The sequence below is a fragment of the Crocodylus siamensis genome, chromosome 3 (genome assembly GCF_052110815.1).
Source record: "Crocodylus siamensis isolate JL-2025a chromosome 3, ASM5211081v1, whole genome shotgun sequence".
Classification (NCBI taxonomy): Eukaryota; Metazoa; Chordata; order Crocodylia; family Crocodylidae; genus Crocodylus; species Crocodylus siamensis.
Window position 1 is genome coordinate 200,376,973 of NC_143397.1, and position 17,770 is coordinate 200,394,742.

The 17,770-nt window shown below is 41.0% G+C and overlaps 1 protein-coding gene across 1 annotated transcript in view; it reads right to left on the minus strand.

Moving 5' to 3' along the window:
- Positions 1-1,646: 1,646 nt before the first annotated feature.
- The window catches only part of TRAM1 (translocation associated membrane protein 1), a 32,149-nt gene continuing 16,025 nt past the window's right edge, over positions 1,647-17,770 (minus strand). Inside the window, exons 7-11 of the mRNA XM_090040148.1 lie at positions 16,528-16,598; positions 16,323-16,427; positions 15,684-15,827; positions 13,420-13,580; positions 1,647-3,182 (exon numbers count right to left, since the gene is read on the minus strand). Of these exons, the coding sequence (XP_089896274.1) occupies positions 3,109-3,182; positions 13,420-13,580; positions 15,684-15,827; positions 16,323-16,427; positions 16,528-16,598 (555 nt within the window). The 3' untranslated portion in view covers positions 1,647-3,108. The remainder of the gene's footprint in view (positions 3,183-13,419; positions 13,581-15,683; positions 15,828-16,322; positions 16,428-16,527; positions 16,599-17,770) is intronic.

Here is a 17,770-nt window from a genome sequence, read left to right on the forward strand (position 1 = left end):
ATGGTCTCAAACTGGCCTCAGTGCAGTCCTGGACCCAGCTGGCCAGTTGCTCAGTATGGGGTTTAAGGTCCCCAGGTTAGGAAGCCATGGAGTGCCTTGGTTGGGCACTTTAACTCCTGTGCCAAGCAGCTCTAGAATCCTCTCCTTCCCCAGGCTGCTCAGCATGGGGTTTAAAATCCCAGGCAGGGGAAGCCCTTTGTCTTTCCCACACTGGGCCTCTGGTGGGACCAAAAAATTAATCTGATTCTCAGCTACTGGCCAAACCTTAAATTTAGGGCACCACACAAAACACTCCTCATTTTATAGTGCCTTAAATTGGGTGCAAGTCTATTGTTTTCTTATTTATGCCACTGTGAACATGTTAATTGCCGCATAAATATAATGTGCAGAGGGGACCTTAGAGCAGGGATTAGCATGTGTAGAGCAGCCACAGCATCTTTCAGCGTGGCATACCTGAGAGATCTTTTCAAAGTCCAGCACTATATAAAAAATAGCTGGCTTGAAGAAAATTGTATAACCCCCAGAATGGAATAAAATAAAACCGGGCTGGGGCATCAAGCATATGGACCACAGAGATTTGTTATCCACCCTCCAGAACTCTTGGAGGGCCTGGGAATTTTAGTGCGGTGGAGGGATGGTGCCACCACTACACTCTGGGGATGCATTTCAGTAGTAGTGGTGTGAATGGCAGTTGTATTAAGCCCTAGGCCTCCTTGAGGTAACACAACAGTGACAGCTCACCCTACTGCCAGAGGTAGGTCTGGATGCAGCCTGCAAGGAGCTCTGTAATCCAGATGCAGCCCAGGAGCTAACAACTCAGACCCCACTACTTAGGGTAACTTCTGAAGGACTTCAAAATAACGTTCAAGGTAGGGATTAGTTAAATGCAAGCTGTTTCATGCATCAGCAGTTAGGACCTATGATTTGTTGCTGACAATGCAGAATCCAGCTCTTCCCATATTTAGAAGCCGAGTTCTTCAAATCAAATGAAGTAGTGATGTTCATCCCTTACAGATTCAGATTAAACTTCCCTTCAGAGCTTTTTCAGACAGTGCAAACTCATAAGGGAAAAACCTAGTTGATTCAATTCAGAGCTAAAACTACTACATAAGCAATTTAAACATTTTTTCACTTCTGGCTTGAAGTACAAGCTGAGGAGGCAGCACACAAAGTGTCTGCTACAGACAGATATTAGGCAACCTGTTCCATAAAATCAAAATTTAAAATGTACGTTTTTCTAATTTTTTTTAACCTCAATTTTCCAGTTTCATGATTAGATGCAATGGAATTCTTCTCTCCAAGTCTAAAGCGACACCATTTTGTTTTTTCAAACTAATGTGTTATTATTTCCGTAGAAGTTTACTTGGCACATTTCTGTGTACATGGCCCTGTAACAGACTTAGTACTGTAAACAGATGAATGCCTGCCAGCAAGTCTAAAATGGGAGGTGGTGTGAAGCAAAGACATCAACTTAGGTTATCTGACAACTCTTAGGCTATTTATAAAATCCACAAAAAAGCATGTCAGAATAATTTTACAATGGCACCTGGACTAAATACTTAAGCATAGACCAAATTTTGTACAAGTGTACAGAATAAAAAGGGTTTTTTGCAACCAAACTGGAAAATAAAGATACAGAATAAATATAAAGATTAAATATTTTTTATTACTTCATTGGGTATTAAAGCAGTTTCCTATACCCACAATTTATAATTACAAATATTCTGTTTCAATGAATTTAAGATTGCTCATAAGGGCTTCTATTTATAAAAAAGCAGTCTAGCAGTTGTGTCAAACTGAAAACGTACTCAACTGAAAAGTTCATTTAAAATGTTGATTTAAGTAAGTTTTTCTGGGGCAGGGTTATATCATTACAAAACAAAAGTATGCAAACATGAACTGAATATTAAAATGATAATATAATTAATGGGCAAGGCCTCACACTTAAAGCTAAGACAGACAGGTGTGAAAGTAACCTTAAGTAACGATAGTTCAAGGGTAACCAATGACACCAAAAATTCTGTTGAAAAACAAAACAAAGACCCCCCCATTGTCACTTTTAAATATATTTTTCATCAAAAAATATATGCTGTAAACATAACAGAACCATTTCCCAATTAGAGATGGAACCAAAGTAAAAGAGTTAGAGTAAAGGAATGTTTGTTGCAACTTGATTAGTTTAAACAGATTTGCTCTTGGTGGAGCCTTTCAGTTACCTTCTAAATTAAATCACATCACACATTAAGAAAAGATGCTATCTAAAAATTGTAGACAAAGTGAGTTTTCAAAAAGGGTCAAATATCACACCAATGCTCTCAGATATGCAGACTGTATAAGCGCAATTATTACAAGTTAACTCAATTAACTTATTCAAATAGTGCTAGGCAAATCACTCTTCTAAAATAAACATTCTCTCTTCTAATTTTCAAGAGCTAAAGCTATACCTTGGAAAGGAATTTTTCCTCACAAGAAATTTCTAGCCAACATAGACAATAAGACTCTGCAACATTTCAACTCAATTAGATTTTGTTTTAATGAAACGGGCATTTCTTAAATCAAACATCATAGCTGTTACCTACAAAATAATGCATGTTTCATTTTGGTGGTCACACAAATCCAAGTTGAGCTGTAAATAGGAATCAAAGTAGTATGCTGCAGTATTAAAATATCTAAAAATAGATATTAAATGTTTTACTTCAACTTTTCGATACTTCTTAGAGATCTTGGAAAATGTGGTATTTCTGGAACAGCATCTCTCACCAAAATTATAAAAAAACTGGCAGGTAGAATTCATTGTCTCAGTGATCCTCAGTAGGTAGAATTTTGATTCAGTAGGTGGAAGTCACCGACTGATATCTCATCACACTAAAGGTTTAAAAAAAGTGTTCAACGTTGTTTAAAAAGTGTTGTGGCCCCCTAAATATTTGAAGGCAAACTTCCTTAGTCAAAATAGTTTCAAAAAGAGTTTCACAAAACAATACGACAGCAATAATCAAAAAGCATGAATTGTATTTCTGCATCAGTGAAATCTCTAGCACTGAAGGGCTTTTCAGAGTAAAAAGCAGATTCTTTGGGGACATTAGTCAATTAACTTAATAAAACTCAGTTTTACGAGGATTTGTCCTTCCTGCTACGAGGCGAGTCTGCTCCATTTGAGGTTACTGTTCCATTTACTCCATTTTCTAGGAACAAAAAAACAAAAACACCACACATTGATTTATTTTTCAATCAGAACACCACACTTCACAATTTCATTACTTTAAGTAGTTTTTAACCAAAACATGCAGCCTTAATTTTATTCTTCCAAATATTACTCTGCTAAATGCTTTCTTTATTAAGACTTTCATAATGAAGCAAATGTGAGCATTTAAAAAAAAAAAAAGTGTAAAGACTGACATTTATTCTCAAAATTAGTATCCCAGACTGCTTAAGATAACCAGGAGGTGATTTTTTACCATGTAAATTAGACTGAGGTTAAAATCCAAATTCAACTAAGTTGTAGAAAGATATAGTTCTTTATAGCAAAGTAAGATACCCAACTCCCTTACATGGCAGTGACGCACGAGAAGAGTAAAACCATAAAATACAACAGTGGTTCTCAACCTTTTCCAGACTCAAGGAACCCCTCAGAAAGTGCCAGCTCTTCTTAGCTTTCACTCATTCATTGACTATAGGAAAACAGAGCAATTCTATCACAAAGAACTCAAAAGGTTTGCAATGCTTTGGATGCCTACTTGAACTCTCTGGGTTCATCTTTCAAATCATGTGTATTTGTTTGCACACCTGTCAGTCCCAACATTGTGTGGCACCCCACTGCACCATTCAAAAGGTCTTACACCTGCAGACACTGGTTGAGAATCGCTGCAATATATGATAAACACAGTAACTTTTACTTTCTGGTCTACAGTCTGCTGGCAACTTACCATGCACCAGAATTTCTTTCCTCCCTCGCTCCCTCCCTCTTTTAAAGTATGCAGCCTGATACATAAAAATCTTTCAGAACATCCAGGTGTTCCACAGCAGTCCAGCTTGGTGCATGTGTGTATATGTGAGAGAGTACACACAAGACAGACCATATACCACCTTTGTCTTTCCTTTTCCCAGAGTTTCAGAGGACACCATGAACTGCTTCAGCCACTGATGCAGTCTCATGGTATCTATACTGTTTTCAGGATTTCTAAGTTAGTTTGTAATGGTAGTCCCTTCATAATGTAAGATACTGCTTACAAAAGCTTCTCTCTCTCTGATTTAGTCCAAGGTGCAACTTCACTCTGCCTTCTGCTTGCAGTGCAATTTAAGGGCCGCTACATGGCACAGGCCAACAAGATTATTCCCTAGGCTGGGAAAGGTGGTGAAGAGCTGGTTTCATCCAAGGCAGTTACAGCAGCACAGCTGAAGATTTGGGCAAGATATTCACCCCATTCAGAGGATTACAAAAAATTCACAACACAATTATTCTTTTCTTTTTTTTTAAAAAAAAGAAAAGAACTTTAAGCATCTTCAAAAGTTACTGTTCTGTAGCATATGAAAGATTGAAGGTAGACAGTGCTTTACACCAAGAGAGATGCACTGGCAGTAACCAGGAATAACTTGTAAAAAACATTTTTAACCTCATCACTTGTAAGTAATGTACCCTTCCTAAATTTACACTGAGAACTCTTCTACCACATCACTATACACATATCTACAAAGCATATTTTATTAACAATGTTTTTCCATCAGCTTTACTCTCAACAGACCTTCTTTAAAATGTGAAGTGCTGTGGAAAGTTGCAAAAACGTTAGTCTATTGTAAAACTAGTACATCACTAGTAAATTTCTTAAAAATGTATCTTGTTCTGTGACTTCATAACAAAGCCACAAGCGCATCTGACACTTGCTAACGCTAAATAGCAGAACTGGATGCCTGACAAGTGCTTAATTAGCCTGTTTAAAGCAAGCCACAATATTTTTTTTTTTTAAAGAATAAACAGGTGACAAATATTACTTCCTCATATTTTTTCCTTCTTGAAAATAGCTGAAATGCTTTCTTATAAGTATTCCAAGTTTTTAGTCAAGAACATATATGCAAGTTCCATCCTTACACTGAAAAAGTTCTACGCATAATCAGCACTACCAACAGCAGCAGGTATATTTAATCCCAGTAACTGTATCCATACATTGATCCTCGAGTTTTTTTTGGATGCAGTTTAGGTTTTCAACAAGCACTTTATCATCTGATTTCAGATGAACATTCAAATCCGAACTGGTTAGACCACACTACCATAGTGACTACGTAGTCCCATAGCGGCTTACTCTGTTCACTAGAGGCCAGGAGTAAATGATGGCAAAACAAAAAAAGTGAGAGTAATCTGCAGTCTAACCTGGAAACACAATAGTGGGAACCACCCCATAGTACCCAGATATGTCGCACAATTTCCTTAACTCAATTCAGTGGAAAGTTTACACAAGCACCACATGTTACTAAGACCCCATAAATCAGGGCTGTCCAATTGGCAGTGGCCTCTAGGCTTCTGCTGAACTAGTGCTCCCCTTACTGCTTTTGATGCAGTGGTGGTCTGGAGTCTCTGAGCTCCCTGGCTCCTGCTCCCACTCTTGGGGGTGATGCAGTGGGAGGGGCCTGGGGTGCCCTTGTTGGGGAGGCAGGGAGAGGACTGGCCTATTCATATTGAGTACCCAGCAAGGGGCAGTGGCAAAGGGGGAGATGTATGCAGCTGGGAGGCTAGCATGCCCATGCTACACATGCAGTGTAGGAGGGCTTGGGTTGCCTATGCTGCAGTGACACGTTGCATGCCCAGCCAGAAGAAGCTGCACATATGATGAAGGGAGCTGTCTACATGGCAAGCTGCCCATGCAGTATGTGGTCCTTGGTTGTAGAGAAGCTGGATGTCATTGCCACGAACCCATCTGGCTACAAGACAAATGACTTAAAAAGAACCCACGCAAAAATCAGCTCAGCTTATTACCACCATATGTAAGATTTCAAATTCTACAGGTAACCTTCATAAATAAGACTATCAGGCATGACATTTGATGCATATAAGCATAAAAGAACAAACTTTCCTTGCTATGTGCCTAAGCCACCTTTTTCTTCAGAACAGAACTAAGACTGAAAACAATGCTAATTTCTGGGCTTTTAAGAAATCTTTTCTCTGTAACTTTCAAATATAAAATCCCATCTAAATCAAATTGGCAGAGGACTTCTAGGGCATATGCAGTATCTTGATTTTTGGTTTGTTCCCCAAAAATATAATTAGGTGCATCTCTACATTTTCTCTTGACATGAATATTCACCTACTGGTTCATATCAATTTCAAAGGAATTTCACCTCTCCAAAGTCAGCCAAGTTATACAAATTTAAATTGCTTATTCATGTGATTGAAGAGTCAGTTAAAAAAAGTCACTGAAATGAGTCAGGTGAAGATTCTTTAAATTTAACTTGAAAGTTTGTGCTATTGTAACATTTAGTTTTTTACAATTAAATTATAATAAAAATACTAATACTGAAAGAGAATCTTATTTGAATGCTGAAAAGCCTGGGGAAAAAAGAATATAAAAATGAAGGCTCTAATCCCAACAGATTCTCAAAATATGCACACAACTCTCAAAATCAAAAACAATTGCTACATTGTCACTTAAGAATTGCTAGTTAAGAAAAGCATTAAGAAGCTTATACTTTCAATACATTAAAAACAAACACACAAGGCCAACAAGTAACTTTGTTAAACACTGACCAACTTTTTAAGAACAAGCAACTTGCTTTCGGTTGCTTTTTTGAGCACCTAAAGAAACACCCAAGTTATTTAAGAACACAATTTCCGTTTACTTTACACTGCAAAGGCTGATAGAGAATATACCTTAATTCAGTGATTTTCAACCTTTTTAGGTTCAAGGCACCCCTTAGAAAATGGCAGCTCTTACTTTTCACTCATTTTTAACTACAGAAAAATAATAGAACAATTCTTCTGTTGCAAAGAGCTCAAACCACAACAGACCCAAATGTCTTTACTACCATTTCCTATTTGAAATTGCAGGGTTTATCTTGTGAATCATATCTGCACGCTTACTATGCAGTGTTAGCACTGTTATGCTGCACTGCCCCGAAAGGATCTTAAAGTACTCCTGACATCTACAGCAGCCTGGTTGAAAACTGCTGCCCCACTCAAAACATTTAGTATTCATAACTTGTACAAGCCAAATATAACAGAAAGCAGCCATGGCTGGAAATCCAGTACAGACTGCAATTAATAGCATTACCATAGCATCTGGAAATCCCAAATCAGTAACCAAATCCCACTGTGCTAGATATCAAGTTCAGGATCCTGAGGAAAAGAATGATGGAGACCAGCAGAGTAAGGACCCTGGACTCCAGAAAAGCAGACGTTTTACTTGTTCTGTGAACTCATGGGCAGGATCCCCTGCGAAGCTAGTCTGAGGGGGAAAGGAGCCCAGAAGACCTAGCTGTATTTTAAAGAAGCCTTACTGAGAGTGCAGGAACAAACCATCCTGATGTGCAGAAAGTCTGGCAAGTATGGCAGAAGACCAGTTTGACTAAGCAGGGAACTCTTCACTAAACTAATTCACAAACAGGAAGCTCATAAGAAGTGGTAACTTGAACAAACTAGGGAAGAGTATAAGAGTATTGCTCAGGCATGAAGAAATTAAGTCAGGAGGCCCAAAGCACAATTGGAGTTGCAGCTAGCAAGGGATGAGAAGGGTAACAAGGAGGTTACTGACATACTTGTAGAAATCAACAGGAAGATCAGGCAAAGTATGGGTCCCTGATAGAATGGGAGAGGCAACCTAGTGACACAGGATGCAGAAAAGGATGAAGTGCTCAATGCCTTTTTCACCTCAGTCTTCACAGGCAAGGTCAGCTCCCAGACCACTGCATCTGAGAGCACAGTTTGAGGAGGTGAGCAGCCAACAGTAGCAAAAGAACAAGATCCAGGGAACTACAGACCAGTCAGTCTCACCTCAGTCCCTGGAAAAATAATGGAGCAGATCCTCAAGAAATCCATTTCTAAGCACTTGGAGGAGAAGGTGGTGATTAGGAACAGTTAGCATGAATTCACCAGGGGTGTGCTTGACCAACCTGTCTCCTCTGATGAGGTGACTGGCTTTGTGCATGTGGGGAGACCAGTGGATATGGTGTGATTTTAGCAAGGCTTTTGATATGGTCTCCCACAAGATTCTCGCAGGCAAGCTAAAGAAGCACAGCCTGGGTGAATGGACTGTAAGGTGGATAGAAAACTGGCTGAAGCATCAGGCTCAGAGGGTAGTAATCAAGAACTTGATGTCTAATCGGCACCCAGGATCAAGTGGAGTGCTCCAGGGGCTGGTTTTGTTTAGTGTCTTCATCAATGATCTGGAACATAGCACAGAGTACACCCTCAGCAAGTCTGCAGATAACACCAAGCTGGCGGGGAATAGTAGATAGGCTGGAGCATAGGGCTAGGATCAGAGTGACCTAGACAAACTGGAGGATTGGGCCAAAAGAAATCTTATGAGTTTCAATGAGGACAAGTGCATAGACCTGCACTTAGGACAATCCCATGTACCAGTACAGCCTGGGGGCTGACTGGCTGGGCAGCAGCTCTGCAGAAGAGGACCTGGGGGTTACAGTGGACAATAAGCTGAATATGAGCCAGGGAGCCAATATGAGCCCTTGTTGCCTAGAAGGCTAAATGGCATACTGGGCTGCATTGGTAGGTATGCTGCCAGTAGGTCAAGGGAAGTGATTATTCCCCTCTATTCAGCACTGGCGAGGACACATCTAGAGTACTGTGTTCAGTTTTGGGCCCCCCACTACAGAAAGGATGTGGACAAATTGGAGAGAGTTCAGCAGAAAGCAATGAAAATGGTGAGGGGGCTGGGGCACATGACTTCTGAGGAGAGGCTGAGGGAACTGGGCTTATTTAGTCAAGAGAAGACTGAGGGGGGGGATTTAATAGCAGCCTTCAACTACTTGAAGGGGGTTTGAAATAGGATGGAGCTGGACTTCTCAGCGGTGACAGATGACAGAACAAGGAGCAATAGTCTCAAGTTGCAGCAAGGGAAGTTTAGGTTAGATATTAAGAATTTTCTGAGTAGGAGGGTAGTAAAACATTGAAACAGGTTACCCAGCGAGGTCGTGGACTCTATCCTTGGAAGTTTTTAAAGTCTAGCTAAACAAAGCTTTGGTTGGGATGATCTAGTTGGGGAGGTCCTGCTTTGAGCAGGGGATTGGACTAGATGACCTTCTGAGGTCTCTTCCAACCCTAATTTTCCATGATATTGTATAACCAGGACAAAAACTATGGTCCCTGAATTTCAGGTGTCTGAGTTGTCATTTGGTTCTCCAAACCCCTGATTTCTCCTGGAATTAATACCATCAGCTTCAGATCAAACTTCAGAATAAGGGGTCTGGAAACACCAAGACACCAGGTGAAATAGCTCAAAGTACCTTGAGCTATTACAGTAGATTGCAGCTACTTTTCAGCTCTAGATAATTTAAACATCTTAAATATTTTATTTTATTAAATTATTTCATTTCTTGAATGTCCCTTCTTTTAGTGATGTAGTGAGCAAATTGGATAATTTAAAGTTATAACTCAGGAGAAAAAAGTATGCATCTCATCTTTCATACTCCTCTGGCAAAAAAGCATAGCTGTAACTTACAAGCCAGATATACACTAAACAAGTTTACACGTACATACTCTTGATTAATCTGTTTACAAAGGTTGTTTTGAAGGTTCAGAATAGTGCAAGCAAATTCTTCTCTCTTAAGACCATGTTATCACTATTTCAATTCCAATAAAACTAGTCTGACACACATATGCATACCTGTCATGATGTCAGACTGCTTCCCAACCTCCCTGAAGAGTTTGATAGACACAGAATGATCAGAGGTCAGGAAAACAGACCTTATGATGGGAGGCTGGGAGCCATGGGGCTCTTCAGCCTGGGAAACCACAGGTTCAGGGGTGATCTCACCCTCCTGCTCAACGCAAATAATTATGACGTCATAGGGATAACATAGACCTGGTGGGACTCCACCCATGACTGGACCACAGGTATTATTGGCTATACCCTGTACAGGAGGGATCGAGTAGATAAAAGGGGCGGGGCTGTAGCTCTCTATGTTAAGGAAAGCTACACCTCCCTGCAAGCTGACCTAGGCAACCAGGGTAGATGACTGGAGACCCTCTGGGTTAAAATCTGTGGGGAACATGGCAGAGGGGACACAACAGTGTGAGTCTACCACAGACCTCACACCCAAAGTCCTGAGTTTGACCAGGAGTTTGCCTGGGAACTGGCTGAGGCCACATGCTCCGGGACCATGGTTGTCATGAGTGACTTCAATTACCCGGACATCTCATGGGAGGATCACTCAGCAAAATCTGAGCAGTCGTAAAGCTTCCTCTCGTGCATGGATGACCTCTACCTGACGAGAGGCACCGGGGGGGTGAGGCTGTTTCTCTTGTACCTGGGAACCAAGCGGGGTTGGAGTAGGGTGGGGCCAGACCCCAACCTCCCAGAGGAAGGTGCAGAGGGGCCCAGAGGAGCTCTGTTTGACCTCGTACTGGCTACGGGGGATGACCTAATTGGCGACCTAGTGATCAATGGGAAGCTGGGCGACAGCGACTACAAGCTGATCACCTTCACCATCTGCCGTAAAGCTGGCAAGTCAGTCAGCAACACAGAAGTCCTTGACTTCTGAAAAGCCGACTTTAACTCAGGAGCCTGGTCAGTGAGGCCCTAAGGGACCATGACCCCAGGGAGAGGGGAGTCCAAGAAGAGTGGCTGCTCCTCAAGGGAGTGATCCTCAATGCACAAGCTAAGTCTATTCCATCTCGGAGGAAAGGCAGCAAAAGTGCACAGCAGCCCCCCTGGCTCTCCAGGGACCTAGCAGACCTCCTGAGGCTAGAAAGAAAGGCCTGCAAAGGATGGAGGATAGGATTCACCTCCAAAGAGGATTATTCTGTACTGGTCCAGTCCTGCAGGGAGACAACCAGGAAAGTCAAGGCTGCAACTGAACTCGAACTAGCTTCGAGCATCAAGGACAACAAAAGTGCCTTTTCAGATATGTGGGGAGCCGGAGGAAAAGCAAGGACAACATTGGACCCTGCTGAACCAGATGGGGCAACCGACACCCAGGAAAAAGCCAACCTATTAAATGGGTACTTTGCGTCAGTCTTTCATCATGGGACGCCCATGCCCGCTATGGGACAGGGAGGTCTGGGTGAGGGAGATCCCCTGCCCTCCATTAATGCTGACCTCATGAAGGAACATCTTGAGAAGCTGGATATCTTCAAGTCAGCCGGCCCTGACAATCTACACCCCACGGTACTCAAGGAGCTGGCGAGCATCATAGCTCAGCCTCTGGCATGGATCTTTGAAAACTCCTAGCAGTCTGGTGTAGTGCCTGAAGACTGGAAGAAGGCCAATGTGGTGCTGATCTTCAAGAAAGGGAGGAAAGTGGATCTGGCTAACTACAGGCCCATCAGCCTGATTTCTATCCTGGGGAAGATCTTAGAAAAGTTTATTAAAGAGGCCATCCTTAATGGACTGGCTGACGCTGACATCCTGAGGGATAGCTAGCACGGGTTTGTTGCAGGTAGGTCTTGCTTGACCAATCTCATTTCCTTCTATGACCAGGTGACCTATCACCTGAACAAGGGAGATGAGATTGATGTCATATATCTTGACTTCAAAAAAGCCTTCGATCTGGTATCCCATGATCACCTCTTGGCGAAACTGGCCAATCGTGGCCTTGGGTCCACCACGATCCACTGGCTGGTAGAACTGGCTCTGTGGTTGGACCCAGAGGGTAGTAATTGATGGCAGTAACTCATCATGGTGTCCTGTGACCAGTGGGGTCCCCCAAGGCTCTGTCCTTGGACCCATATTGTTCAACATCTTCATTAACGATGTGGACATTGGAGTCAGAAGCGGGCTGGAGAAGTTCACCGGTGACACCAAACTTTGGGGCAAAGCATCCACGCCAGAAGATAGGCGGGCGATCCAGGCTGACCTGGACAGGCTCAGAAAATGGAGGGACAAGAACCTGATGGTGTTTAACACTGAAAAATGCAAGGTTCTCCACCTTGGGAAGAAAAACCTGCAGCATCCTTATAGGCTCAGCAGTGTTATGCTGGTTAGCACCAAGAAAGACAGACTTGGGGGTCATCACTAAGCACAAGATGAACATGAGCCCGCAATGCGATGCTGCGGCTAGTAAAGCGACCAAAATGCTGGCTTGCATCCATAGATGCTTCTCAAAACAAATCCCGGGACGTCATTCTCTCCTTTTACTCGGCCTTGGTGAGGCTGCAGCTGGAGTACTGCATCCAGTTTTGGGCTCCACAATTCAAAAAGGATGTGGAGAAGCTTGAGAGAATGCAGAGGAGAGCCATGCGCATGATCAGAGGTCAGGAAAAAAAGACCTTACGATGACAGGCTGAGAGCCATGGGGCTCTTTAGCCTGGAAAAGTGCAGGCTCAGGAGTGACCTGATGGCCACCTATAAGTTTATCAGGGGTGACCACCAGGATCTGGGGGAATGTTTGTTCACCAGAGCGCCCCAAGGGATGATGAGGTTGAATGGTCATAAACTACTACAAGACTATTTCAGGCTGGACATAAGGAAGAATTTCTTTACTGTCCGAGCCGCCAAGGTCTGGAACAGCCTGCTATCGAAGGTGATTCAAGCACCTACATTAAACACCTTCAAGAGCAAATTAGATGCTTATCTTGCTGGGAGCCTATGACCCCAGCTGACTTCCTGCCCTTTGGGTGGGGGGCTGGACTCAAACTTCCGAGGTCCCTTCCATCCCTAATATCTATGAAATCTATGAATAACTTGCATGGCTCCTATGTTCTCAAAGAGCAAATTTATAGTAGTTCAACTGTGAAGCTAACACAAAAATACCTGTTAACATTTTAATTTTATATTTTTAAACAACATAAAAGTTATTTTTTAAAATATATGGGATTAATAAATTTTATAACTTCATGAGAATTACATAAATGACACATTAATTTATCAGTATTCAGATATATGCAAATCTGATGAACAGTCTCTTGGCCCATGAGATGGGTGAAAGCACATGCTTAAGGAAGGATTTGAAAATTCTTGAATAGCTAGAGATTATAGATGTACCTTTTACATAAGCAATTGGAAGACATTCAGTGAATATCTGAAAGCTCGTTTTTAGATACTTGGGTAATATTTTATATAATTTGGTTTGTAAAACAGCGAGACCAGTTTCAAAGTTTTTTTCCTTGCAATTAATCACTTTCACCAACCAACACTGCCTCAAGCACCACTAAGATTAATCTATCATTAATAGCATTTTACCCAATTATGCCAGATAAACTTTTGTGTTTGCTGAAGCTCTTTGAAGACTAAAAGTGAACTGAACCCACACAATACAAACCTCTCTCTTTTTTGGAGGGCTTTCCTTTGGCTGTTACAAACTTCTTTTTCTGTGACTGGGGTTGAGAAGAAGAATGTTCTCTCCACCTTCTAAGTTGAAAATTGATGAATTTCCACATCATAAAGGCTTGAGTTGCACATATTGATGCCAGTACGCCGATCCTACAAAAGAGAGGGTGGCCACAATAGAGAGAACCATGTAAACATGTCAAACAAAAGCATGGCCAACAATTTTGTCAAGTTTCCCAAAAATAAGTAAAATAGCCTGATTATGTGCATTTGTCAAAATATGGGCCTCAGGCATATTGAAAGGAATGCTTTCAAAAGACAAGTTACAAATTCTTTCCAACAGGCCACTCAGACATACCGCTTTCTATGGCTGTTATGCTGCTATGTTCCCCTTATGATTCCATATTATTTATGCATAATAAAAAAAATAAAAATATCATGATAGCCACAATGTAATTTCTCAAACAACCCAAGAGAGTTAAAGTTTTATTTCCTTTCTGTCAATTTAAAATTTCCCTTTCCCCTTCTGCTTTCCCATTTCTTCCTTTTCTTGTACTCTCTAAAAGTCTGCTATGCACCCCAGTTTGAGAAACGGTGATCTATGTAAATTGGATTTTCCTCCCCTCTCCAGAAACACAAGCCAGTCTGGTGCCAATTTGTTTACTTCCTTATATATCTTAATGGTGACCAGAAATGAGAACAAGTACAAATAAGGATACAGGGCTTAATACAGAGCAAAATGAGATACCTAAAAGTTGATATTGCCTGGAGTTTGCAATCTGGGAAAGCAGCCACAGCTCTGTGGCATGCTCTCTCCCTTTCCCACAATGCCAAATAATAAAATCCTCAAGACTAGTATGGGGTTATGGTTTGGGGAAAATGAGTAGATTACACTGCAACAAACAATCCTTCTCCTTACTGCTGTGACATTATTCCATACTGTAACTCAGACCCCAGAATAAGTTCCTTTTTGAGGGCTAGGGATCCTGGTTTTCCATTTCCCACAGAAAAACAGAGAAAACCATGGATTTCCCCTTTTTATCAGAGAAAAATGCAGATTTCCCCTTTTTATCAGAGAATCCCACCAATTCCCTGCTTTTGCAAACAGCTCTGCAGGCTGGTTGAGCTCCAGCCTGCAAGAGCTGTTTGCAAGTAGGGCGGGAAACCCCCAGCTCTGCCCAGAGGGGCGGAAGAAGGGCAAAGCTGGAGGATCCATCAGCCACAGCTCCGCTCAGATCAGCTTCACTCTTTGCTCCTGGAGCCTGAGGTAAGCGGGGCTTGAAGGATGCTGGAGGCCCCTCTGGTTGGGCTGGGCGGGGGGAGGGGAAGGGGCAGGAGCCATCCCTGCCCCCACCAGAGCAGGTGGCAGCAGTGGGAAAAAGCCAGCTCCATGCTGGTTCTGCTGCAGCTGCCTGCTGTTGGGGGCAGGGAGCTGCAGACTTGGGCTCCTGGCCCCATAGCCCTGGCTAGGGGCCACCTCCAGCAGAGCTGGGGGGCTGCAAGGGGCTTTTAAAATTTTTAATAATGGATTTTGTGGTTTTTAAAATCAGAGAAAGCCAGGATCCCTGCTGATGGCAATTAAAACTGGAAGGTCAGGCAGACTGTACAGCAACTTTTAGGATACAACAACAGCGTGGGCCTTCACCAAACTACCTTATCGTGGCCGTAAGGAAACAAATCTCAGCAAGTGATGGGGATACTCTAGGCCTCTGCTGTAAAGTCTTTATGTTTATGGATATTTACAAATACCTAAAGCTGCAGTCAAGATTTATCAATACCAAGATCTGAAAATGCTACAGCTCATTTTCCTAGGTAAGCAAAAAATGCATGCCTCTTTGCCCTGGCAAGCTGGGCAAACTCCATGTTGCAACTTTATTTCTTGGATCTTACCAAATTTTTTCTTTCAGCACAGCACAGGCTACAGCTCTGTTAAGTCATGATGCCAATAAATTGATTTTAAAATAGTTAAGAAACTAAGTTTTTTTTTTTTTAAATATGAAATGGTAATTTTAAGCCTACAAGTGCTCTTCTCTGCCATGACAACCAACATTATGATTTGTTGTAGTACAGAGATTCTTCAGTTATTAACTTTTGCTGAAAGTTACATGCATGCCTTATTACTTTACTTTAGGAGCTACAAATCTGATGTTTGCAGAGTTCAGATTAATAACCCATATTTCTAGCCTGACTATAATATGCTCCATAAAATGCAAGGTAGATATAAAAGCAATGTTTAAAATTTAAATTTTACAGTACCTGAAACCTAGCACATTAAAGTTTCCAGTACTGAAATCCAGCACCTGATTCTCTGCTCTAGCCAGACCAAAGCCAACAGTGAGGACAGAGAGAATCAAGGTCAAAAGTCTCCCCAAAACGAAAAGAACAGCCCACACTGAAAACCTGGAGTGAAAAAAATATCATGCATCAGTAAGTTTATAAATTTATCATTTTGACTGGGTCCCAAACTAAGTCTTCCTGTTTATTCCCATTACTTCAGAATCCATTTACAGTTGAGAAGGATAATGAAACTTTAAAAGATCAATACTCACATAAGGTATTATATTACTTTCAATGCACACAGAATACTTTATATTTATTTACACATTTACTAGAATAAAAAGTTGTAGTCACTGCGAAAGTTTAAATATTATTGGAAGGAATACATCATATAATCTTAAAGAAAATAAGTGGTGTTCAAAACACAAATTTAGGTTTAAACAGTAGTATTGTTTATTAAGGCAGGATTTTAAGTGTAAATGAATGGAAGGTTAAGCAAGTCCTAATTGAACCAATTTTAATTGTTAAGCAGACACACAGACTTCCTGTTAAACACATACACACAAGCCTTGTGGGTCAATAAAGAAGTTATAAGGGTTTAAAACTGTAACTACTTACCCTTTCTGATATTTTTCATCACTAAAATAGAAGAGGCGGGAGATGTGGAAGAGGAATTCAACAAAGTAATGTAACACCAAAAGAACAAGTCCAAGATGAGTCAAGCTAAAAAACAAAAGCAAACCAAATATTTAAACCATTTTACAATCTATTTAAGTTCACAGATAAATCCAATGGAAGTAAGCTAAAAAAAAGACTGACTTACTTCAAAATATAGGCTCCAGCAATATGAAAAAGATAAAGTCCAATATAGACTAGCTGGCGAGGGATGTCTTCCTATTAAGCAGAAAGAAAGTTAGATGTGCAATGTTATCACATTCACTATTTCAGATCCCCGCTCTACGCTGTTCAGACACCATGGTGCGGTGCTTTACTTTAAACTCCACACCCTTCTGTGCTGAGCCCCGAGCACACTCACAGGAGGCATCACGTTAGTAGAACCCAGCTCTCCCAACATCTGTATACATTATGTGCTTTAGTGGGGCTTTTTGGGTGCTTTTATCTAATGGCTGATTGAAATCAGCTATTAGATAAAAGTGCCAAAAAGCCCTGCTGAAGCACCTTATCTATGCACATACTACAGAGGCAGGTGAAAACAAAGTCATGCTTCTTCCAGCAAAACCCCCTTTATTTAAAAAAAAAAAAAAAAAAAAAGGGTCTGCAAGCAGCCCTTAACACCCTTCCTTTCCTGGCAATCTGTTGTCTCAGTTACTTGATTTGATGCTTTGATTTCCATTCAGGTATTGTTCACTAGTTTTACCACACGTGAACCTATCAGCTTAAATATGCTTCTACTTGAAGAAAAAAAAAAAAAAAGTCATTTAAACTCAGAAATGCTTTTTAAAGCAAGAGGAAAAAAATGTTTTCCTTAAGGCAATTTTGGTAAGTCTTGCCTCTCATTCTACCCATAATATATTTTACTTACATGTCAAAGTAGTAAATACACCAAAATGATCTATTATAGCACAGGCTTATTTACCTCATTATAATTATAGATGTTTATTTCTTGCTTTAAAAGTTTTACTTTTTTCTACAGGTGCTAAAAACAAAAGCTGAACAGAGCTTCCATTAATAAACTCAAAAGATTGTGTGCACTAATACAATGCAAAGAATAAAAATATTTTAGAAATTTAAGATTGTTCAGGAATTTCTAATTTAAAACTCTATGTTCCTGCGTTACCCTGCATGCTGATGGCAAAGTGAAGTTTTAATTAGACTGCAATACAGGTTGTGTGCACTGGCACCTCAAGTTATGCTCTTAGACAGCTGACACAGCATGGTAATTAAATAGGAAGGGAAGAACAAACAGGCAGAAGGAACATAAATAACTCTAGTGCACCTAGAGTAAAGAGACAGCAGGAAGACAGGGGAAGAATGAATTTAAAGAATAAGTCTATTGCACACAACAAAAATAAAAACAGCCACCAATTAAGTACACATAGTAAAAC